This window comes from Melospiza melodia, chromosome 26 (assembly GCF_035770615.1).
Source record: "Melospiza melodia melodia isolate bMelMel2 chromosome 26, bMelMel2.pri, whole genome shotgun sequence".
NCBI classification, from domain to species: Eukaryota; Metazoa; Chordata; class Aves; order Passeriformes; family Passerellidae; genus Melospiza; species Melospiza melodia.
In genome coordinates, this window is record NC_086219.1 from 7160056 (window position 1) to 7184058 (window position 24003).

At 54.3% G+C, this 24003-nt stretch overlaps 1 protein-coding gene across 1 annotated transcript; it reads left to right on the top strand.

Moving 5' to 3' along the window:
- Nucleotides 1-63: 63 nt before the first annotated feature.
- VWA5B1 (von Willebrand factor A domain containing 5B1) lies at nucleotides 64-23779 on the top strand. The gene is made up of 20 exons (XM_063176945.1): nucleotides 64-272; nucleotides 618-840; nucleotides 1018-1160; nucleotides 1397-1528; nucleotides 1785-1909; nucleotides 4867-5043; nucleotides 7879-7989; nucleotides 8451-8653; nucleotides 10400-10514; nucleotides 12275-12460; nucleotides 12671-12866; nucleotides 13792-13979; nucleotides 16678-16858; nucleotides 17044-17361; nucleotides 18251-18388; nucleotides 18951-19079; nucleotides 20678-20752; nucleotides 21108-21177; nucleotides 21398-21521; nucleotides 21738-23779. Exons 1-20 carry the CDS (start codon nucleotides 212-214, stop codon nucleotides 22458-22460), a joined length of 3618 nt encoding a protein of 1205 aa, XP_063033015.1. The 5' UTR covers nucleotides 64-211; the 3' UTR covers nucleotides 22461-23779.
- The last annotated feature ends 224 nt before the right edge of the window (nucleotides 23780-24003 follow it).

Below are 24003 nucleotides of genomic sequence, written 5' to 3' on the forward strand. Positions count from 1 at the left end.
GAAAAATCCCACAAGTGGGACTTTTTTCCCGCTTGGGAAGTGCCAAGAGGGACCTGGCTGGTGGGTCCAGGGAAGAGGTGGGTGTTGCTGACACCCTTCCTGGCTGGCAGGTCTCTTTGTGTACCCCTTGGACGAGGGCACAACTGTGGTGGGCTTCGAGGCGGCCGTGTCCCGGCGCACCGTGACAGTGCAGATCAAAGACAAAGCCAAGATGGATGACACCTACTTCAACAGCTGCAGCCTCCCCCCTGGAAGAGCTGGTGATGGAAGTGGTGAGGGGGCCGGGAGTGTTTTAGGGAGAAAAGGAGGGGAAGGGGAGTGGGGAGGTGATGGGGGTGGCTGGCTGGTGTATGCTGCTGCACCAAGGGGGCTCCTTTTGGGAAGATGAGGGGTTGTGGTGCTCGTGCCAAAAGTGTCAGTCTTATCCATCTTGGAAAGCACTGCTGCTTCTGGGCAGCCAAAGGAGTGATGCAGAAGCTGGGGCTCTTTAGAGAAAGCTGATATGTGTGCATTGGTGGCGGCTTTGGGTGTTTGATACAGGGCTGGGTGTTGTGGGAGGCCTGGAAAGGAGCATTTTCCATGGTTGCAATACCTGGCATGGTCCAATCTCTGTGCAGGAAGGCTTATGATGGATGAGGACCTGGAGAGGATTGTTTTTGTGGCCAACCTGGGCATGATTCCTCCCCTGGAAAGTGTCTCCATCTTCATCAGCACTTCTTCTGAGCTGCAGACACTGCCCAGCGGGGTGGTGAGGGTCCTTCTGCCAGCTGTGTGTGTCCCCAGGGTCCCCCAGCCCAGCCTGGAGAATGCCACCAGCTTTTCCAGCCACCAGCTCCAAATGTATGAAAAACCACGGGGTGGGCTCTGTCTGGGATTGATCCTGGAGAATGCAGGGCTGAACAAGCAGGAGCTGCAGGAGGCTGGAGAGTGGCTGCAGGCTTTACCTCTGGCAGACCTGCAGTTCCTGGGGGCACAGAACATGTTGACAGGGTTTATTTGGATTTATCTCACCATCAGGGACAAGCACCCCTGTGGATTGGGGAGCCCAGAGCAAGGGAGCAGGTTCTGCCTGACTCAGCTGCTGGACAGTGAGCCCACCAACCCCTTCGAGTATGAATTCAGCTTCCACCTGGAGATCCGGGGGCCATGTTTGCTGGCAGGTAGGAGCACTGGGGCTGCCCTGCTGCACAAGGCTGATTTATCACCTCCCTAAGGCAATGTCCACACTCCCCCTCCTCCTCAATGTAAATCTGTGTTGGCAGCTTAACTGTGCTGGGGTGGATTTTCCAGCACAGGATTGATGCTAACGTGGGTTCCTGTCCTCTACTGCCTTGTCATCCCTTCTCCCTGGTGTCCCCCACCCTCAATCCCTACTGGCACCTCGTTTTCCCTGCAGGAGTTGAGAGCCCCACACACGAGATCCGAGCAGACGCCGACCCCTCGGCTCGCTCTGCCAAGAGCATCGTGATCACACTGGCCAACAGACACACCTTCGACAGACCCGTGGAGATCCTGATCCACCCAAGTGGTAGGTGGGCTCTGCTTCCCCTCGGCTGCTCTTGCCCCTTCCTGGGATCTTCATCTGTAGCTCTGGAGAGAGCTGGATTAGTGCTGGTTTTGCAAATATTGTCAAGGTTAGGCTTCCCAATCCTGGCCTCTCTCAGGGTTTTCTGAGCTCTCCAAGCTCACAGATACTGCTGTTTTCCCGACCAAGGCTGCCTGCATCTCTGCCAGACCCAAAGTGTAGCCACAGCTGTTCTTCACACAATTGTCTGCATTTACAGAGCCCCACATGCCCCACGTCCTAATGGAAGAGGGTGACATGACCCCTGCAGAGTACGAGCGACACCTGAAGGGGAAGAATGATTTCATTAAAGGCACTAAGAAAGACCCCAGTGCCAAGAAAAAGGTGAGAAACACAAGCTGCAGGTGTTAGCTGAGGCTTTCCATGGACTGGAGCTGAGCTAGGAGATGATTCCATGTTTCCAGCATCAGATATTACATTGTCCCAATGAGACCTGCAGCATCCTCCCTCAGAGAGGGGCTTGTGTGGAGGAAGAGGAGGAAATTCAGCAGTGCTGCTGATAAACTGAGAGGGGAAGGAGCTCTGAGATGGTTATTGTGTGTATAATTAGTGCTAGTCTAGCATAGCATAATTAGAGAGGTGCATTGTGATAGTATTAAGGGTATTATAATTATTGCAATGACATAGAATAAAATATTCTTTTAATTGCTCGGTAAATGTTTACTGTTTCTGGGTAGCTGTCAGAGAGAAAGAAGTGATCTTCCTGGGAATAATGAGCTGAACTGAAGACAAGGTAGGAGAGACTTCTCTTTGTTCTGCTGAGCAGCAAAGAGAAAAATATCTGTGCTGGGATTTGTGCCTTGTCTTCCAGCAGTTCTGAAGGAATGAGTGACAGCCCAACTCTTTGGTGTGTCTGGGATCAGCAGAGAGGAGCAGACAGCTCAGAGCCCTCTGGATTTCCAGGGTGGGCGTCTTCTCCTAAGGGACAGGTTGTGCTTGTGTGGCCACAGCTGGGGCTGACAGTGTCAGCTCCTGTTTTACACAGCCAGGCCTCTCCTGTGTGCCCAGGGATGCTCATTTCCCCCTAAACTCCTTCTCCACGTGTCTGATCCTGGGTCTATCTTGGCAGAGATCCCTGACCTGCTGCAGGGGTGTCTCCCTGTGCTGCTCAGATTTCTTCTTTCACCAAAGACTTGTCAACCCTCCTCTCCTCCCTTCCCTTTGCCCTCCACTCTCTCTGGCAGGGCTGGGACTCTGCAGGCGTCTCCTCTAATTGTGTTCAGCGTGTGGCAGGTGGAACGAGATGAAACTCCCACGCTACGCCTCGGATGGCTCCCTAATTATTTCTGCACATTTAGCATGTCAAATTATCTAAGGGGGGATCATTCTGGAGACATTTCCCTGCAGGAAAGCCACCTGTGCCCCAGGAGGACTGGGAAACAACGGCAGGGAGCAGAGAAAATGCCTGGAATACCTGGGGTAGATGATGGGCTGGAATTGCTGCTGCCTAGAGCAGGACATTGGCCACTTCTTGGCTTAAATTAAATTAGCCCAGAGATTTCAGCAGTAAATGATAAGTAATTCTCCTCCCTCTGTTTGTTATGCAAAAGGCTTGGATGCTGTCAGTTGCAGGTTGGTGGGGATGGATGCTCACTGGAATCAACTTTACTCAACAAAATCTGATTAGTTTACTGTAATTGGATAATGGTTGAAGGGGAACGGAAGGGAGGTGAGGAGATGTTTTCTTTTCTGGCTAACCTGTAGCAGCTCCACTGAAGCTGTTTATTGAAGATTTGCCTCTAAATTCCCTCTAGTCAGTGAGAAATCCCAAAGTATGGGTTCATCTTGATTGCACAGGAAATTTATGTCATGGATATCCAAGAGCTTTCCAAGAAGTTGTATGGATAGGTCCAGGGCCACGATTCAGTATTTGTACAGAGGCAGCCAGGACCACTCTAGTCTGGAATGTGATAAACTGGAAAAATTGTGAAAGAAAATAATGTCATGTGGCTGGAGGAAAATGGAAAGGGAAAAAGCCCTTTGATTTCTCAGCATCTGATTAATTTATGATTTCCCTTCTACCCATAGCATAGAAGGAAAAGGCAGGAGGTTGAATGGGAGCTTGGCTTATTCCTCTGAGTGGGACCTGTCTTTTCACTGGGTCAGAGAAGCTTTGCTCAGGCAGAGGAGCTGAAAGCAGAGCTTGTGTGTGTGTGTGTGTTGAGCCACAGGGAGTTAGTGAGTTTTAGAAAACAAAGGTTGGTCATCAGCTCATAAACTGAGGAATGTGACTCATGGCTGGAGAAAACAAGCCCAGTTATCTGGGGTCTGGTTTACTCCCTGTGAAACCAACGAGAAAAGCAGCCAGAAAGAGGAGAAAAGAGGCAAACAAAGCCCCTGAGGATCGAGCTTCTGTTGAGGAGTTTTTTCCCCACTCAGACCCCGGGATGAAAGGCCATAGCTGGGCTGATGTGGGGTCCTGGAGCTCCCTGCAAAGCAGCTGAGGCCATGAACCCGTTATTGCTTGATTCACACGTAACAGCACATTATAAACCCAACACAAGAGGTTTTCACCAGTTTTATTTTATCCCATTTGTAATGAATACTTGAAATAGAAGGAGAGAAAATGCAGAGAGCAATTGGAGCTGTGTGCAGTGCAGAGATCATGAAGGTTCCTATAGAGCCATGGCCAGAGCAAACGGTTCAGCTTTCCAAAGCCTTTCAATCCCTACAAAGAAAAGTGATAAAAGAAATGGGCAGAAAAAGCAGCAAACCAGGAGCGGCAGGAATGAATTGGAGTGCTGAATGCAGCAGATCAATGGCTGCATCTCACACTTCATTAGTGAGTGACCATGGAGAAAACCTCTGGTGTGCCTCGGTGGGATGCTAAGCTGGGCTAATGAACCAGGTTTTCGGGAAGGATCTAATGAAATGTTTGGAGAATCAGATTTGCAAGGTGCTGGGTAGGGCGAGGTCTTTTGATTTCTTCTGCAGGCTTTTATCTGAGTGTGCAGTTACTCCATATAATCCCTGAATGGTTTGGTGGAGAGGACCTTAAAGCTTATCTTGTCCCATCCCTCCCGTGGGCAGGGACACCTTTCAGTATCCCAGCTTGCTCCAAGCCCTGTCCAGCCTGGCCTTGAATACTGTGGGTATGATTGGAGCAGGACATCTGGATATTGGCCCACCCTGGTGTTGTCACCTCTGAACAAGCAGATTCTGGCCCACAAAAGGCCATGCAGGCATTTTGAGCCCTGCTCTGATTCCCCTCGAATTGAAATGGGGTGGAGAAATCAACCTCTCAAGATCAACCTCTGGAGCTGTCTCCTGCTTTCTTTCAGACGGAAATCATCAGGAAGAGGCTGAACAAGGACATCCCCCACCACCCTGTCATCATGCTCAACTTCTGCCCTGACTTGAGGACTGTGCAGCCAGGCCTCCGGACAGCCCAGGGCGAGTTCATCTTCCTGGTGGACCGCAGCAGGAGCATGAGTGCTGTGAGCATCAGCCGTGCCAAGGTACCTGCAGGAGGGGAAGCACCTGCCTGTCAACAGGGATGAGTGAGAGAGAGCAGTGGGGCTGCTGAGAGCATAACTGTTCATTAGCAGGGCATGGGGGGTAATTATAGGCTGCATTTCAGTCATCTCAACCGTGGTGCTCCTTTGGTACCTGCAACAAAGGTGACTCTCCCCTGTTCTCTTCTGCTTCCTCCTATCAGCACATAAAATGCAAAATTATTTTCTTTCCCTCTCTTGCTGGCATGTTTTGTGCATCCTTTTTCCAGTTCTTCCTGTATCCAGAAGGGCTTTGGGTGATGGCTGCCTAGGAGGAAACCTCCAGGGAGCTCCAAGGCGAGCAAGGTGCTGACCATGCATTAGGAGAGGTTTTTCACATCTCTGTGAGCATACAGAAATGATTTAAATATGAGACATCCCTTTTCCAAACACAAATGGCCACCAGCAGCCTGGTGGATAGTTATGGGAGTTGTGTTGAGAGCTCTGAATACAAAATAGCATTGTCAGGATATTTTGTGGGTCTGAGGTTCCCCTGTCAGATGTGGCTCTTACCCAGAGCCAGCCCTGGTGCAGGACCCTGCACTTGGTCTGCTGAACCTCATGAGGTTCCCACAGACCCCCTCCTGAACTTGTCCATCTTCTAGCACATCTCTTTTCCCGTCTGTCTCCTGTTTCCATGGGAACTGCTGAAGAAGGACAGACACCTTCAGCAAAAAGGATTGGGATGCTGGGGAGCCTGCAGATGGCTGCAGCACATCCCCTGGGATAGGGAGGCTGTTCCCTGGGGGAACAGGATATCTCTGGGCTTGTAACCCCTTCCCCCAGCATCTTTAGGAGTCTGAGAATCTTTTCCCAGCATGGATTTGTGCATTCCAACTCCCAGCATGGCTGGGTTTGGGCACCACAGTCTCTGCAGCCTCTGTGGAGGCTGGATTATCCCCTAGGGATGGGGACCTGCAGGATCAGAGCCCTTCTCTATTGCTCCTGAAATGGAAACCCCATCTCAGGAGAGCTGTAGAAACAGGAAAAGGACCGCTCCCCTTCAGGAAAAAATATTTTGAGGGAGATTTTGGAGGAGATGCCTCAAGGGAGAAACCCACTGTCCCTCCTTTGAGTGTCCCGTCCTTGTTTGTCACTCGCAGACACCAGGGACCTCACAGCAGGATCTGTTCTGAGAGGGTTTGGGTGGGTTTTGGTTGGTGGAACCTCCTGCATCATCCTCAGCTGGCTGGATGCATGGCATGACAGGTCTTGGAGCTGTGCAGCCTCAGGATGCACTCAGGGATGGGGTGGAAGGGCCTGTGCAGAGCAGGGGGGCACCCGTCCAAAGCAGCTGGAGTGGAAAATTCAGGGATTTAAATTTCCTGCAGCCAGCTCCTTTCCCACCCTGATGCAGCCAGGGAGAGGAGCCAGGCTGTGATGGTGCTCGCTGGCAAAACTGCACTAATAACTGGGAATTGACTTTTCTAGAAGCAAACATCCCTCCTTATTGAGTTGCCATAAAGCTATGGAGTGCAACAGGATCAAGATCAATATTTACCATAAGAAGCAATAAATCTTTCTGCTTGCTGAAATAGCAAGCAGGCATCGGTTGCCCATTTTGGGAAATGCTTTAAGAGAAATATTTGGAAATTTGTATTTTTTCCCTTGTAATGAGTTCCAAGATGGGATGTCAGCACTGAGATCTGGAAGAGCCAGCATCCCGGGAGCCATCTGGGAGCAGTGGTATAAATATATCCTCGTAGGTTTGAGATAACAGCTTGCATTCAAGTACTCCAGAGCCTGTTAAAGGGCAGCCCTGCTCTTGTACATTATTCCACTGATTTTCGGTGCTCCAGCTCTGAGTTTTTTGCTGAGTCTTACAGGCTTTGGGAGCCTGTAAGGAGGAGCTTTTGGGATCCCTGCTGGACCCAGGCAGGGAGTTCGCTGTGTCCCTCTGTGGTCACTTGGTCTTTGCCACTGGTAGGACAACTCAAGGAGGCAATTCTTGCTCATTTGACCTTGGCAGCTCCTCCAGGGGCTGGCTAGAGGGTTTCTGCTGCCCTGGCAGACTGGCAGGAGTCTGCCTTGATCAGCATTTAAATAGAACTGAGCTGCTCCTGAGCACTTTGCTTTACATTTTGCTTTAAATAAACACTTTGCTTTAAATGGGTCTCCTCTCCTGCCACATAATTGCTCCTACAAGTTCAAGAGCTCCTTAAGCAGCTCTTGCCCAGTTCCTGTGATCACAAGCTCTGTCCTGGACTTGTCCACAATACCACTGTGACAATTCAAGTTGCTCTTGCCTTATGTAAAGCCCAGGAATAGGCACATTAGATAACCACCTCTGGTAAAGAAAATAGCTTAAATCTGTTGTCTCCCAGTTATTTTAATTGAAGCCAGCTATGAATACAAGAGAATTGGGGATGGGGGAGGCTTTTCCTTTTGTGTAACTTTAAGCTGTTTGTTTATTTTCTGCAAGTTTAGGCATTGAGATGCATTGCGTGTCGCACTTCTCAATTTCACACTCTGCTTCTCACCCACCAGCTCTGTGCTGCAGCACTGTGTTGCCAGCACAAATTGAATCCCTTAAAAACAAACAGAAAAAATTGTTCCGTTCTTTGTTGTCCTTTTTCCCAAAGACTCCCCATTTTCCTCACTGCTCCACGTCCCAAATATCATCAAGGGACTTTGAAAAGAGCTTGGTCATATGGAGGCATGGGAAAGAAGCAGTTGGTTTGTTGTCAGGTGAAAGTGGGAATAAGATGGGATGGCTCTGGGCAGAGCTTTTCCTGGTGAAGTTGGGGCAGCCAGGGAGGATCCAAGTGTCCTGATGTCTGTTTGCTTTCCACCCCTCAGGATGCCCTATTGGTCATTCTCAAGAGCCTGATGCCAGCGTGTCTCTTCAATATCATCGGGTTTGGATCCACCTTCAAGACCCTCTTTCCTGTCAGCCAGGCCTACTGTGAGGTGGGTGAACCCACAGTTCACAGAATCACAGGCTGGTTTGTGTGGGGAGGAACCTTACATGCCATGGGCAGGGATACCTTCCACTATACCTGGGTGCTCCCAGCCCTATCCAGCCTGGCCTTGGATGCTTCCAGGGATCCAGGGGGAGCCACAGCTTCTCTGGGCAACCTGTGCCAGGGCCTCACCACCTTTAAAGTAAAAAATTTCCTTATAATACCAAATCGAACCCTGTCCTTCTTCAGCTTAAAGCTATTCCCCCTTGTCCCATCACTCCAGGCCCTTGTCCAAAGTCCTTCTCCTGCTCTCTTGGAGCCCTCTTATGCACTGGAAGGGGCTTTAAGGTCTCTCCAAAACCTTCCCTTCACCAGGATGAGCATCCTCAACTCCCTCAGCCTCTCCCATGGCTCTCCTTGGTGCTCGGAGGGTGCTGGTGCTGACAATTCCCCTGTTCCTTTGGGCAGGAGAGCCTGCTCATCGCCTGCCAGAGCATCAGGAGGATCCGGGCTGACATGGGCACCACCAACCTCCTGTCCCCCCTGAGGTGGCTCCTCCGCCAGCCCCTCCACAGGGGCCACCCCCGGCTGCTCTTTGTGCTGACAGCCGGGGCCATCAGCAACACGGGGAAGGTTCTGGAGCTGCTGCGGGACCACTCGTGCTCCACCAGGTACAGCTCAGCCCTGCAGGGCCAGGAACTGGCACAGGCTGCCATGTGCCTCCCCCTGAGCACAGCTCCCTCTCACAGACGTCCCCACTTCAGAGACAGAGGCAGGAGAGATTGCTGCTATGAGCCATGGGAGAACCTCAAAGGGTTTGGAACGAATCCCAGAAGTTCAGATGCTTTTTAAACAATCAAAAGCAGGATAATTGAGCTGACAACTTCACAGCTCTCGGCTGATGCTTCCTGCTAGGAGAGATTGACACGCCAACAATCTTCCTCGCTTTTTTTTTTTTTTTAATTTTTTTTTTAAAGCACATCTGGGGCTGGCCCCAGCTGCTTCCAGGATGGGGCTGTGCAGAATTGAATATGCTGAAAGGCAGCAATGTAAAAAGCAGCTAATTGTGCACAAGCTCCCAGCCTGGCTCCCCAGCCCTGATCACAGGCTGTTCTGGTTTCTCCTCTGCCTCTTTAAGGAGCACAAAACATGAGAAAAATGTAAGAAATCCTGATTCCTCTTCCATCTCTCAGACTTTGGAGTTATCAGGGAAGCTGCTCTGTGGGTTTGTAACTGCACAGAGGTCTGGTTGTCTCCCACCCTCCCACCCCTCGCTCCTGCAGGGCTGGAAGGGTTAAATCAGAGCTGGAGCGTGGTCTCAGTGACCCTGGAACAGAGAGTGCTGGGCATGGCCCATCTTAAAAGAAGATCAGAGCCTTATTTAGGAGGGGTGTGAGGCTGGCCTAGGATTTGCAGGCAGCTGAGGATTAAAACCCTCCAAGAGAAAAGCCCCTTGTGCAGATGCAGTTTGCTGCTGAAGGTGCTTTCTTTCTCAGCAATCCCCTGCCCTGCCCAAATGCCATATCCCACCCATTCCCATCCTCCTGGCTTCCTGGCACATCCATCCCCACCTAGCACTGCCCTCCCTGCCTGCCAGGGCTCCAGCTCAGCTTCCAGCCTTCAGCCCAAACCAAATCCTGATTCACAGAACTGGCAGTGGAGGGGGGAGCAGCCTCACCTGGCTTGATCATCTTTCCTTGAGAAAATGTTTATTTTCGTTGCAAGCAGAGATAATTACTGGATCTTTAGTGCTATTGACCACAGCCAGCAGGGAAAAGAGCTGAACTGAGAGCAAAGCAGCTTGTTTGTGTTTGCAGAGGAGGGGAAGGCTGGAGGTCCTGCTGGGAACCCCTGAGTGTCACTGCTCAAGGCTGCTCTTTGGGGAAGGGCTTTGGGGTCTGCTGAGAGGAGGGGGCTGGCAGTTCACAAACCCCAGGATGGTTTGGATTGGAAGGGACCTTAAAGCTCATCTCATTCCAGCCCCCTGCCATGGGCAGGGACCCCTTCCATAGCCAGGAGTGCTCCAAACCCCCTCCAGCCTGGCCTTGGGCATTTCCAGGGATCCAGGGGCAGCCCCAGCTTCTCTGGGCACCCTGTGCCAGGGCCACCCTCACAGGGAAGAATTTCTTCCCAATATCCAGTCTAACCCTGCCCTTTTTTGGCTTTAAGCCATTCCCCCTTGTCCTGTCACTCCATGACCATTTCCAAAGTGCTTCTCCAGCTCTCTTGGAGCCCCTTTAGGCACCGGGAGGTTCTCAACCTTCCTGCCACATGCCTAAAAGAGGGGCTGGTTTATTCTGCTGGACACAGCAGTGGCAAAAAGCCAGAGGGAGTTTCTGCCTGAGGGAAGTGTGTGAGTACACGGGGCTGGTGGATGGCTTTTCCTTTGGATCCTGATTCTCCCTGTCCCTTTGCAGGTGCTACAGCTTCGGCCTCGAGCCAAACGCCTGCAGGAGGCTGGTGCGGGGTCTGGCTGCCGTGTCCAGGGGCGTCTCCGAGTTCCTGGAGGAGGGCGAGAGGCTGCAGCCCAAGGTACAGCCCGGCTCCTCAGGGTTCGAAGGAGGGCGAGAGGCTGCAGCCCAAGGTACAGCCCGGCTCCCCGGGGCTCGGAGGAGGGCGAGAGGCTGCAGCCCAAGGTACAGCCCCGCTCCTCAGGGTTCGAAGGAGGGCGAGAGGCTGCAGCCCAAGGTACAGCCCGGCTCCCCGGGGCTCGGAGGGGGGCGAGAGGCTGCAGCCCAAGGTACAGCCCCGCTCCCCGGGGCTCGGAGGGGGGCGAGAGGCTGCAGCCCAAGGTACAGCCCGCTCCCCGGGGCTCGGAGGATGCTCTGCCTCAGCGAGGGGGAGGCCACGGCTCCCGGGGGGCTCATTCCCCATCCTGGCCCTGTCTGCCCAATCCCCCCGCAGCAGGTGGGCCAGCGGGAGGGGATGAGAGCGCACCTCGGTGTCCGGAGGGAGCGGAGGGTGCGTTTGCCTCCGCCTGGGGCTGGGGATCGCGGTGCTGCGGCTCTGCCTTCAAAGGCAGCCGTGCCTCACATACGGCGAGGGCAGTGGGACCGGCATCAAAGCAGCCAATTAGTTTTGAAGTCGGGCTCAGCCCTGGCGTTGCTCAGGCGAGAAGGACTCGGGGTTGGAGCGAGAGGAATGCGCTGTGATGGCTTTGCTTGTTAAGCTGGCTTTAAAGCCTCTCCATTCCCTCTCTCCGCATGAAGAGTAAAACTGCGTGCTTGAAGTCTGGCATAGGGATGGCTCTGTCCCCTGGTGAATGCAGAGCCCAGCCTGTCACCTGCTGCTTGACTAAACCCAGAGAGAATTGGGTCTTTAGCTCCTAAATATCTCCAAAAAGCCAGCTTCTACCTTCTTGATCTCTCAAGGAGGAGTTCGGCAACTCCACCCTCTGCAGGAGCCTGGAGCACACAAAAACCTCTTTAAGACAGAATGGCATCAACATTTCTGATGTAAATTAAAAGCAGAGACAGTGAAGAGAGAGGTGTTTAATAAGAGCTATTAATAAGAGCTTTGCAGGCTGTGCAGCTCGGTGCCTTCAGCAGTCTGAGGCGTCAATTAATGGCCTTATAAAACACAGCCTGGTGTGTCTTCCCGAGCCTGTGAAAAAGCAGGGAACAATGGGGAATATTTGAGCTGTTCTGTCTCTAAATCTGGTGTTCAGTTCCCTTGGCATGCAGGGAAGCTCATGTAGAGGCTCCATGGGAGATTTGCCCATGAGGTATTCATGAATATTGGTCTTCTCCACATGTGTAACAGGCAGAGCATTGCTGATCTCTGGCAGTGGCTTGTGCCAGCAATGAGCTGTTCCAAAATTATCAGTGTGTGAGTGCTGGGCTTGGGACAAGGGCTGGGGCTGGGGCTCAGACCAGTGAAGGCTGACAGCATATCCTGGGTGCTAGAGGGAGCAAGGGATGCTGCCTCACATCAGAGAAAGATCCCTCAGGCCATAAGCACCCACCTTGCTCTGGGCTGGCAGTGTGTGTGTGAGATCAGCCCTGTGCCCCATCACTATCTGCTCATGGTAAAAATCATGGAATCGTGGAGTCATTTAGGTTGGAAAACACCAACCATTAACCCTGCTCTGTCAAGTATAACTGTGCCAAGGAGATAGGGGTGCTGAGATGGATGTCAGAGTAGACTAACAGGAAGCAGACTGTCAGGAGAGGGTAGGAATCAGCTGATGGGACTGTTAGAGGGAATGTTCCCCTTCCCTGCAGCACATGGCATGTGCACCATGGCTCCCACTGTGTCCAGCTGGTGTTGAAGCTCTCCCCTGCCCTTTGCAGATGATCAGGTCACTGAAGAAGGCAATGGCTCCCGTCCTGAGCGATGTGTCCGTGGAGTGGGTCTTTCCTGAGAGCACTGAGGTCCTGGTGTCCCCTGTCAGCAGCAGCTGCCTGTTCCCTGGTGACCGCCTGGTCAGCTACAGTGTCATCTGTGACACCTCCCCGTACCTGTCCAACCCCAGAGCTGTGAGTCTGTCCCAGGAGTGGGGGTGTTGGGGTGTACACAACACTCTTGGCTCTGTGCATGGTCAGGGGGTGTCCCCTGCTTCCCAGCTGTGCCCTTAAGGGAGGTGATGGGAGGGACTTTGGGGGGCAGTAGTGGCTGAGGGTGCTGCTCTCAGCTCAGGTGGACAGAGACTGTGGTGGGAGCTGTTCCCTCTCTGTGCTTCCCCCCAGGACAAGAGGCGGCAGTACAGCACGATGCATTCCCAGGAGTCGGGCAGCTCTGTTTTCTTCCACTCCCAGGAGGAGGGAGCAGGCTTGGAGAGCTGGAACCACTCCAGAGACTCGGAGGGGTCCTGCCCCACTGAGCGCTCCCCCGAGCACCTGGGCGTGGGCAGAGACCCCGGGGGAGAGTCAGACACGGACACAGGTCAGATTTCCCTCTCTACACGATGCCCTGTCTCTCTAATCAAGCTCCTGTCACTGCTCCCCCAGTTTTTTTGCCTGATTTACACATGTCTTCAGCTGCAAAGAGCTGGAGGAGTTTGCAGGAGAGATGACAGATCTCCTGAGGCTTGAGCAAGTCTGTTTGGTTTGGATGTTTTATCCAAACCTGTCAGGAAATCAAGGGAAGCCCTGGTGAGCTGTGTTCCCTGGAGATTTTCAAAGCATCTTTAGCTTTGGCCACATAATTATTTACAAGCTTCCCAAGCAGTGTGAGGAGGAGTGGAGTGAGCAAATGGGTAGCTCTGCTAGACCATCCCTGTACCTGCAAAGCAGCTTCCCAGTCAGGAGAGGGGGAGAATGGGTCCAAAGCCCTCTCCCCAGGGTGTCACTCCTCCCCACCACAGCCTGCCTGGGTGTTTGTTTCAGCAGCATGTGGCATGAAGCAGCTGGTTGCACCCTGGAGGTGGGGAAACCTCTGTTACTCATGGGATGTTCTTCCCTTTTGTTCCAAGAGGATCTGTACTGTGCATCCCCTCAAACTTGTCAAAAGCAATGAGAAATCGTGTCTTTCCAAGGCAAATTTCAGTCTTGCTCTGACAGGAGCGTGTCTGCACTAATTAAATTTCATTAGTAAACCCTTTGTCTTCTCCAGGGAGGTTTGGGGAAATGCAGTCAGGCTTTTTTCGGCTGAAAACTCCTCAGACAAAACCTCCCCAACCCGCTCTCTTGACATTCCCCAGGAATTTCGCGTTTCTATTTCCTTCTGTGGTTTCGTTGCTTTGCTCAAAACTCTGCAGGGCTGAGTGTGGCCCCCTGAGCTTCGGCAGGACCTTGGTGAGGGCTCCCTGCCTCCCACTGCTGGCTGCTCCCAGTGTGGAGTGGAGCTGACCCTGTCTCCCACCGTTCAGGAATGGATGTGAAGGCTCTGTCCAGGAGACGGGCGTACAGCACCACCCACATCTCTGAGCACGAGCCCCGCAGGAAGGTGCCCACGGCCAGCGACCCTGGCACTGCCCTGGTGAGGAACCCCCTGAGGAAAACCCACCTGCAGGACCTGCAGCAGCTCAGCCCCGAGCCCTGGCAGGTGGATTTCCAGGTAGGTGAGGCTTTGCCTGCAGGTGGAAGCCAGCAAGCAGAAGGAGGAAAATATCAGGTGGATGAGAGGCTGAAGGAAAGGGCCTGACTCACACTAGCCCTAAAATATTGATATAGATAATAGATACAGCTCTGCAGCACATCCCAAACACTGGGGAAATGAGCTGAGCAGGGAGCAGAGTGCCATCCTGATATCCCTGATATCCCATAGCAGTGCCTCCCCATGGGAGCCTGCTTTTTCCTGCTCCCCTTCTCCTTAGCAGCCTGTGCTGCTCCTCTGGTCCTTCTTACCTCCCTACAATTTAGGATTCAAACCTGCCCATGGCTGTGGCACTTCTGTGCCTGGCAGGGAAAAGGAATTCAGTGCCAAAGGAGATTCCCAGCTGGATCCATTGCCTTACACAGCATTGGGATGAGATGTGTACCTGTGTGATGATACATCTGCTGAACAGGGTTTTGTCCCCTACCTGCAGCAGGTGGAGTCTGGGGAGATTTTTCAGCTGATCTTTGGGAAGGATAGGAATAGTCTTCTCTCATCCTTGGCATTGCTGGGATGTTCTGCTCTGCAATCAGCATCTGCAGGGCTGGGAGGACCAGCAGCACTTGTGTTCCCATGGAAACTCAGAGCAGGGACTTTCATTTCCCCTCTTCTCTGGGTTAGAGATCACTGGGTGAGGGCTGGAGGGGAGATGAGGGGGCAAAGGGAAAAGCAGGGCCAGGGCTCCAGAGGGAGGGATGAGACCTCTGCCCTCAGGCTGCAGCAGTGAGGGTGGTGAATAGCATCAGTGACCAAGAACAAGCAGCTTTTAGGGGTACTGGCAGCATTCCCTGTATTAGGAAGGTCCTCAGAGCATCCTCCTGCCCTTGTTGTGCAGGCATGGGTGGAGCTGACTCCCTTCTGGGGGGCAGTAAATGGTTAACAGCATGCAGCATGCTCTTAATTAAATGCAGCCTGGTTTTGCTATCCCTCCTGCTGCCAGGGCTCCCAGCAGCTGTCCCAGCTCCCAGTCCTGCTGCCAGGGCTTGACATTTTCAGGGGTGTGAAGCCGAGCCCTCAGCTCATCTCCACGCTTGCCATGCTGGGAAGGAAAGGTCAGCAGCAGCCACGGGCAGCTTAAACCCCCAGCTCCATTCCCAGCTGGCTTCCCCTGGCTGGGAGAGAGCTCAGGCAGGAGAAGGAGCAGGTTTGGAACAGAAAGGGTCTGGCAGGATGTGTCAATATTAGCTTGGTAAATCCTGCCTGGAGCCACCTGGCTCCCGGTTTTGCTGGTGGTGTCACAGAACAACAAAATTTAGGTGGTGGTGGAAGTCATATATGTCTGTCACTCAGAGACCACTCTCCATTCTTCCATCCACTACTTTCTGTCACCTCTGTTCTTTGCTGGTGATGTCCTAGGAATATAGAGTCTCTCTGTTAGATGGATCTTCCCACCGCCCTGGGGACAGGGATGAAACCCAGACCTTGCACAGGGGAGCATCTCTGTGGAATGTGGCACCAGAGGTGCTGGAGTGGGGGATTCATGTCTCCTGAAAGTGGAGAAACAGTCTCATAAAAAAAAAAAAAAAGAGATAAAAAGATAAAAATTCCTTTCTCCCATCCCCTGCACCTGTCTCCTTTCGTTACTAAGCAACTGGTCCTTGATCTTTCTGTCTCTCTTCTTTTCTTTGGTTCCCAAGCGAAGTCATTAAAATGTCTGGAGGGATGAAACTCATATTTCACCTTCTGTATGTCTGGGGAAGGAGCCCCTGGGGCCAGGGTCCCTTGGGGACACCCCAGGGTCTGGTGGAGAGCTTTGTCTGGGCACAGATCCCAGCCAGGGGTGGGCAGAGGGAAGGACCTGGGTGGTGGCATCCCTCACAGGGGTTTGGTGGGGACCAGATGGGATCAGAGGGCACAGAGCAGGTCCATGCATGGAGCAGACAGGATCAGAGCAGGTCCGTGCATGGAGCAGATGGGATCAGACGGGACAGAGCAGGTCCATGCATGGAGCAGACAGGATCAGAGCAGATCCATTCCTGGAGCAGATGGGATCAGAGGAGACAGAACAGGTCCATGCATGGATCAGAGGGCACAGAGCAGGTGCATGCATGGAGCAGACAGGATCAGAGGGCACAGAGCAGATCCATGCATGGAGCAGACAGGATCAGAGGGCACAGAGCAGATCCATGCATGGAGCAGACAGGATCAGAGCAGGTCTGTGCATGGAGCAGATGGGATCAGATGGGACAGAGCAGGTCCATGCATGGAGCAGAGGGCACAGAGCAGGTCCATGCATGGAGCAGACCGGATCAGAGGGCACAGAGCAGGTCCATGCATGGAGCAGAGGGCACAGAGCAGGTCCATGCATGGAGCAGAGGGCACAGAGCAGGTCCATGCAGGAAGCAGAGGGCACAGAGCAGGTCCATGGATGGAGCAGAGGGCACAGAGCAGGTCCATGCAGGGAGCAGAGGGCACAGAGCAGGCCCATGCACGGAGCAGATGGGATCAGAGGGCACAGAGCAGGTCCATGCATGGATCAAAGGGCACAGAACAGGTCCATGCATGGAGCAGACAGGATCAGAGGGCACAGAGCAGGTCCATGCAGGGAGCAGACAGGATCAGAGGGCACAGAGCAGGCCCATGCATGCAGCAGAGGGCACAGAGCATTTTGTGCCATTGCCTGCAGCCAGACCCGGCTCTAACCCCGCTCTGCTCCCAGCCCCTCCCGGCCGTCCCGCCCGGCTCTGCCGGCAGGATCCGCGGCTCAGGCGCCCGGCGCCCCGCCCTGCTCCAGCGCAGCTGTGTGTCCTTCTGCCACGGCGCCACCGCCCCGGACGGGCTGCAGGAAGCCATCAGGAGCCTGCACTCCTCATCGGACAGCCGGAGCCCCGGGGATGTGGGTGAGTGGGAGAGGGAGGCATGGCCAGCCTCACCTCACCCTGTCCGTGCCGGGGTCTGGTGCCGTTGCATGGCACCCCGTGCCACCGTGTGACAACTGGGGAGCATTAATTATGGTTCTGTGGTGCCGGTGGGGAATTCAGCTCCCGGGGAGGCGATTGATGATCTGCTTCTCCCATCCCTGCAGAGGCTGCCCAGCATCCATCCCTCACCTGTGAGACAGAGACCTCCTCCGACTGGGAGCCGCAGGAGCTGGAGATGGGCGCTGCCTGCGGCTCCCCGCGCTCCCCCAGGGCCCTCTGCAGGGCACTGGTGAAGGGGCTGAGGAACAACGAGCCTGTGCAGTGGGAAGTCACGTTTGACATCCACCCTCTGTTCCGGGAGCGGGAGAGCCACGAGGATGCTGACACAGACCTGTGGAGTGAGACCTTCCACCACCTGGCAGCCAAGGCACTCATCCAGGACCTGGAGCAGCTCGCTGAGAGGGAGTGTGAAATCGAGCATGGTAATGCACAGCTGGCTGCAGGCAGACCCTGCTCGGCCTCGGGAGGGCTTTCCAGCAGTCTCAGCAGCCTCTGGAATGAAAACAAAAGCTGCTGGTGGTAAAATATTAGGGAATGTCTCGCACAACTCCCAAATAACAGCTCCCTTCAGCTGCCTTGTGCTCTTCTGCTTCTGCAGCCTTGCTGCACATGGTCATTCCTGAACTCATGTTCCTTCCCACTCCTCAGAAACAGGGGTTGGACTTGATGGTCCTTGAGAGTCCCTTCTGACTCAGTATGTTCCATGATTCTGTGATCCCTCTGCTTCATGCATGAGGTAACATGGTTATTTTTAAGGAGTTGGTCACTTGGAGCTGGGAAGTGGCATCCAACTCCAGCAGCAGCCACACATCACTGCCATGGGCCACACATGTCAACCCTGTCCTCCATGAGGTGCTCTGGCCTTGTAAAATAACAGCAGGAGCAGCAGTAGGCAGAGTTTAGAGAGATAAAGGCATGCAGCCCTGCTGGGCATGGATCCCCAGGCATGGGGGTGGGTGTGGGAGCTGGGTGTGAGGGGTGGGGACCCTTGGGGACCCTGGACTCTGACCCTGCTGTCCCTCTGTGGCAGGAGCTGGGTGTGAGGAGTGGGGACCCTTGGGGCCCATGGACTCTGAGCCTGCTGTCCCTCTGTGGCAGGGTTTGGGAGCTGGGTGTGAGGTGTGGGGGACCCTTGGGGCCCATGGACTCTGAGCCTGCTGTCCCTCTGTGGCAGGAGCTGGGTGTGAGGTGTGGGGGACCCTTGGGGCCCATGGACTCTGAGCCTGCTGTCCCTCTGTGGCAGGAGCTGGGTGTGAGGGGTGGGGACCCTTGGGGACCCTGGACTCTGAGCCTGCTGTCCCTCTGTGGCAGGGTCAGGGCGCCGGTTCCAGCTCAGCGCTGTCCACACCAGCAAGGCCTGTAACATCATCAGCAAGTACACAGCCTTCGTGCCTGTGGACCTGAGCACCAGCTCCTACCTGCCCACCCTGGTCCAGTACACCCACACAGGTAACATGGAGCTGGCACAGGGGTGGAACATTGTCCTGGCAGGGAAGGTGTCACTGGGAAACTTCTCTCAGGGCAAACCCTGTGAAGCCACAGCAGTTTGGCACCAGACCCATACCCAAGGCTGTGGTCAAGCTCTTGGTGGCACAAACCTCTTCCCATGGCCAGAGAAAAGATCTCCTCTGAGGTCTGGATACCCAGGGATGGCCAGAGAATCACATAATAATGTTTTGGGTTGGGGGAGACCTTAAAGCTCATCCTATTCCACCCCCTGCCACAATCTCCACTAGCCCAGGCTGCTCCAAGCTCTGTCCATCCTGGCTTTGGACACTTCCATGGAGGGGGCAGCCACAGCTTCTCTGGGCAACTTGTGCCAGGGCCTCACCACCCTCATATCAAAGAATTTGTTTCCAATAGCCTATCTAAGCCTACTCTCTTCCAGTTTGAAACCATTCCTCCTTGTCCTGTCACTCCAGTCCCTGACCAAGCTCATTCTGTGGTTTCATTGCCATCATGCAGTGCCAGTCTGTCTCTAAAACTGGTCATTCTCTTCTCTCATGCCAAGGGGCAACATCCAAGCAAAGCAACCAGAGGAAACAGAAGAGTTCAGGACACAGAAGGCATCGTGGCTGTTCCCCGGGACATCCTCAGTCAGCATGTGGCCAGAATGGAGACCTTGGATTGAGCAGCATGAGTAAGATTGCCTGGGGGTTTATCTCTGTAGGTTTCTTGGCTGTTTTAATGACCTGGAAAGGCCCGGGGTGGCCTTGGACAGCCCGTGCTTCAAAGGACGAGAAGAGGCTTCAGGTTTTTTCTCGGTCTCGGTGTTTATTAATTGTTTATCTAAAAGATTTTCTCTCGGCCCGACAGAGGTCTGCACAGCAGCCAGCCATGAGCACACTGAGAGCCCCCGGGGCGGTCACCTATCTTTATACTCAAAATTACGTATACAATATTTATCATTTTTCCCCAATACCTTTTACCCTTATTAACCGGTGCACTTTTAGTAATAACCAATCCCAAAGTGCCAACATCACCACAGAAGATGGAGGCCAAGAAGAAGAAGAAGAAGAACAGGACACACCCCAATTCCTCCATCTTACTTCTTTAGACCCCCCTGTACAGAAATCCCAAACCCTGTGTTTCACACTAACTAACTTATCCCTTCACCATTCACCCCAGTGAAATCCTCCCATCCTCATACAGGTGTCGTCTCCCGTGCAGGATCAAAGTCCAGCCACCAGACACTGCTGGCAACATTCCAGGACTCCTGAGCCCCCCAAGGGTGGTCTCGGCCACTCTGCACATCAGTCCTGAGGTGCTGAGATCCCACATCCTCCTTCCTGCTGTTAGAGATCTCAGTTGTAGCAGGCCATGGGCTTGCTAGGGCCCCGTGGAGAGCAGAAGCCTAAAGATAGGAAATGCCAAGTCATGGCAAGCTCCTGTCTTCCACCTTTCAGACCCCAGCTTATCTCTGTGTAACCCCATAGGTCACTTTCCCTTAACCCCTGCTGTTGGACAATTCTGGATACCCCTATACCCCATGTAATGGGTTGTTTTAACCCATTCTGGTCAGAAGAGCCGTTGCTGCAACCCTTCACAGACCCCCAGTACAGACATCACTGTGGTACTCCAGAGCTCCTTCTCTCTCTCTCTGTGTCTGCCAGCCAGCCAGCAATGCCTTAGCAAGCAAAAGAGCTGAACTCAAGAGAGCTGATAATCACTAAGGAGCTGATATCCCTTATGCTTGCTAGAGGTAGCCAGGGGCTGAGAGCTGCTCGGGTTTCAGGCAGTCTGTCCCCATAAAGGACTGAGCCATCCAGCCCGTGCAGCCTGCTCGGGGGCAAAGCTGCTCTCAGCAGGAGGCTGGGACACTCAGTGGTTTGGGGACACCTTCTCTGGTCCTTTTTAAATCCTGCCTTCCCCTTTGCATACGGTGCTCACCAGACACGTGTCAGGCTGGGGCTCATCTCCTTGAAGGGCGAGGAAGCTTCGATTTCCCCAGAGCCCTGGCAGGGCAGGGGTGCTGCTGGCAGCGCTCAGGAGTTAATTGGCAGCCGTGGTGTGGGCAACACGCAGGATGAAACGAGTGTAATTAGAGGCAGGGGGGATGTGAGACACTCACTTGTCACCAAATCCTCCACTAATGAAGACGAGTTGGATCGGGCCTTGTCTGGCACTGTCAGAGCTGGAGCTGAGTTGCAGAGCCCCAGAGAGCTCATTAACCCCATCGTGCCGTGGGAGGGAAGGTGCTGGCTTTGGCTGGGTGCTGATGTGTTTCCTTGATTGCAGATGCTGAGGAGAGGAGCCCCTCACCCTCCAGCGCCCCGTCCTTGTCTGCCTGGGAGCGCTGCCGTGGCCCTGAAGGTAGGGGAAGAGCTGCTGACACCTCGTGCAGCTCCATCAAATCCATGCTTTGGGCTTCTGCTGAGTTTTGGGGAATTTTATACAAATTGATGACCTAAAACTAGGCTTGTGAGCACAGGGCCTGACTCATTCTGAGGTGAAAAGGATGGAACTTGATGTGGGTTTTGGTATAAATCTCCCCCAGGTACATTTTTTAAAGGTATAGGAATTTTTATTATCCATATAGGAAAAATGAGGCAAGGGGAGAGGAAGAGTTTTGCCAAAGATTCAGCAGCCAAACAAGCCAGAACGTTGACTCTGCTCCCTTTTGCTCCCCTGTAGCACCTTGTAACCCCAGCACTGTGTTTCTCCCCAGGGCCTCTCCACAGCCTGTCTGCTTCCTCTGCACAAGCCCAAAAATCCATTGAGAGGCTCTTTGCTGCCAGGTATGAGCCAGCTCGACCTTCTCTGACCCCAGCAGGTGCCTTTCACCTGTGTGGGTCTGATGTGAGCACAGGCCAGGGGGAGGGGAGGGACCCCCAAGGACAGCAGCTGGAGCTGGGACTAAGCATGGTGCTGGTGTCTGGGGAGCAGGGATGGTTTGGAGGGGAGGGTGGGTGTCAGGGTGAGCACAGAGGTCACAGATATCTTTTCTTCCTTTCACAGGCTGACCCTCAATAAAACCATGCTGCTGGTTCGAGCTGCCAAGGGCTTCATGGGTAAATCTCCAAGCAGAGGGAGCAAAGCCAGCTCTGAGGGTGACAGTGAGAGCATGGACTACCTTCCCCTGGTGAGCAGCTCCTCCCTGGGCCTTGTTGGGGTTGTGTGGTCACTGCAGGCGAGCAGAGGAGGATCCCCCCCAAATTTTCCTCCTGCTGCTTCTGTAAACCACATCCAGTGACCTGCTCAGAGATGGAGAGCTGTTTCACCCATACCTGCCTTTTTCCTGAGCTACTCACAAGTGGTTGGTGCCAGAGCTTCCCTTTGTGCCCACCATCCCTTGCAGGTGTCCCTGCAGCTGGCGTGCGGTGCCTTCCTTCTGAATTCAGCCTTCTGTGGCGCCGTCAACATCCCCATGGAGAAGCTGAAGTGGACATCACCCTTCGCCTGCCACCGCCTGTCCTTCAGCCCCTCCGGCTCCTACAGCAGCAAGAGGAGCAGCTCCTCCTCCTCGGAGCCCAGCGCCCCGAGCTGCCCCCGGCAGCTGCTGGTGCCCAGCGGGCAGGGGAAGGGCCCCGCCGCTGCAGACCCGGCTGGGGGGGCAGTGCTGAGCGCCGGCCGCCCTCGGCACCTGTCGGGCAGCGCTGCCGAGAGCATCTCCAGGGCGCTGAGAGCCGAGCAGGAGCAGGAGCAGGAGCTGCGCCCCCCGGCCATCACCATCCGCAGCTTCTCCTCCCCCGCCGACAGCCGCGCCTGGGACACCGAGGGCGGCCCCGAGCTGCAGGCTGTGCTCTCAGACGTGGAGCTGCAGCAGCAGACGGAGCCCGAGGGGATGCTCTGGGCCACGGCGGTGGCCCTGGCCTGGCTGGAGCACAGCTCAGCCTCCTACTTCATCGAGTGGGAGCTGGTGGCTGCCAAAGCCAGCCTGTGGCTCAGCGAGCAGGACTTCCCCCAGGGATCCAGCCTGGCCACGGTGAAAGCTGCAGCCCAGCAGCTCTTTGTGCTGCTCCGGCACTGGGATGAGAACCTGGAGTTCAACCTGCTGTGCTACAACCCAGGCAGTGTGTAAGAGGAGGAGGAGGGAGGCTTGGGCAGATTACTGAGGGCACAGGAGCAGGGATCTATCCTTAAGGAAATGCCTCCAAGGAGCTCATCTCCTCTGCTGCAGGGATGTGTGTGTTTATTAGAGCAATCCCTGCACACAGCAGCCTGGGCAAAATCCTGCACTCAGCAGTCAGGATTTTGCCCTGGAAGGGAACCCACCACTGCCTGCAGTAGATGCTTTTTATTTTCAACTAGATCAGCACTTCCAGCCACAGCAGTTCCCTCTGATTCTGGTTTCTTCTGGTCCAAGCCCAGTTTCCAGGGCAGATCTTGTGGCCTGCTCCACTTTCCCTGTCCTTGCTTAGATGCCTCTTCCCAGCTCTGAATCACTGCCAAGCCCCCACTGCAGCCCCTCAGCCCCAAATCCCTGCTTTCCTGAGGCTCCTGCCTGGCTCCTGCCATCTCAGATGGCTTTCAGAGAAGGCAGAGGTCTGACAACATGCTCATCTCATGGATAAAAGGGAATCTGGGCTGGGGATGAGCATGTGAAGAGCAGCCCCGCTGTCACAGCCACGAGGATCAAGCCCAGCCAGGCCAGTTGGAGGCTGGGACCAAACCCCATCCCATCCACACAGTGCTGGGCTCCTTCAGGCTCTCTGCAATCCCAGCAGGAGTCTGTGAGATCCCTTGCAGCCAACGTGTGCCTTTGGAGCTTCACAGGCAGAGCCAGGGTGCCCGGGATTGAAGGATCAAGTGCCTCCAGAGGGAGTTGTGTGCCACTGTCTCCCGTGGAGCCCGCCTGGAACCCCCTGCCTTCTGCTCCCTCCCTTGGCATGTAGCAGCCTTGCCTGTCCCAGCAGGCTTCTGTCTCGTGTCTGTGTGTCTGGGGGTGACACAGGAGGGAAACCTGTGCTGGGGACCATGAGCACCCCTCTGGTGTCTGCTCTGGTGTCACCTCTCCAAGGTCCCCAGGACCATGAGCACCCCTCTGGTGTCTGCTCTGGTGTCACCTCTCCAAGGTCCCCAGGACCATGAGCACCCCTCTGGTGTCTGCTCTCAGTGTGGCCTCTCCAGGGTCTCCAGGATTATCCTTCTGCTCCCTGCTCTGGTTTCACCTCTCTCGGGTCTCCAGGAGCTTCCCTCTGGTCTCTGCTCTCCGTGTCAGCTCTCTGGGTTCCCCAGAGCCTCGAGCACCCCTCCAGTGTCTCTGATGTCCCCTCTCTGAGGTCCCCAGTGTGGCAGTGCTCAGTGCTGCTGCGGGTTTGCCGGCCGGGCACCTCGGCACAGTTGTGTTCTCTGTTGTTGCAGAAATGTTGTTGTCCCAGTAAATCACAGCCTGCTCTACTTCCCAGTGTGAATCCTTTGTTTTGGGGTGGGTTCTTGGTGGGTTTCCCTGGGCCACCCCAGCTGCTTGGAGCACTGTGTGACTGTTGAGTAAAATACCCACCAAAAAACCCCGTGATGATTTTAATATGTGAGTTTAGGTCTAGGTTTTAGTAGGGATGAGGAGCTTCCTTCCACTTTTGGGGAGTTGTGTTTTGCAAAGCCTGAATTGCACAGCATTTGGT

Excerpts from the sequence above, each read along its gene's own strand:
- VWA5B1 (XM_063176945.1), top strand. The coding sequence starts at position 212 with ATGGATGACACCTACTTCAACAGCTGCAGCCTCCCCCCTGGAAGAGCT. Across the intron at positions 1,910-4,866 it reads ACCCCAGTGCCAAGAAAAAG|ACGGAAATCATCAGGAAGAG; the intron begins GTGAGAAACACA and ends GCTTTCTTTCAG. Across the intron at positions 7,990-8,450 it reads TCAGCCAGGCCTACTGTGAG|GAGAGCCTGCTCATCGCCTG; the intron begins GTGGGTGAACCC and ends TCCTTTGGGCAG.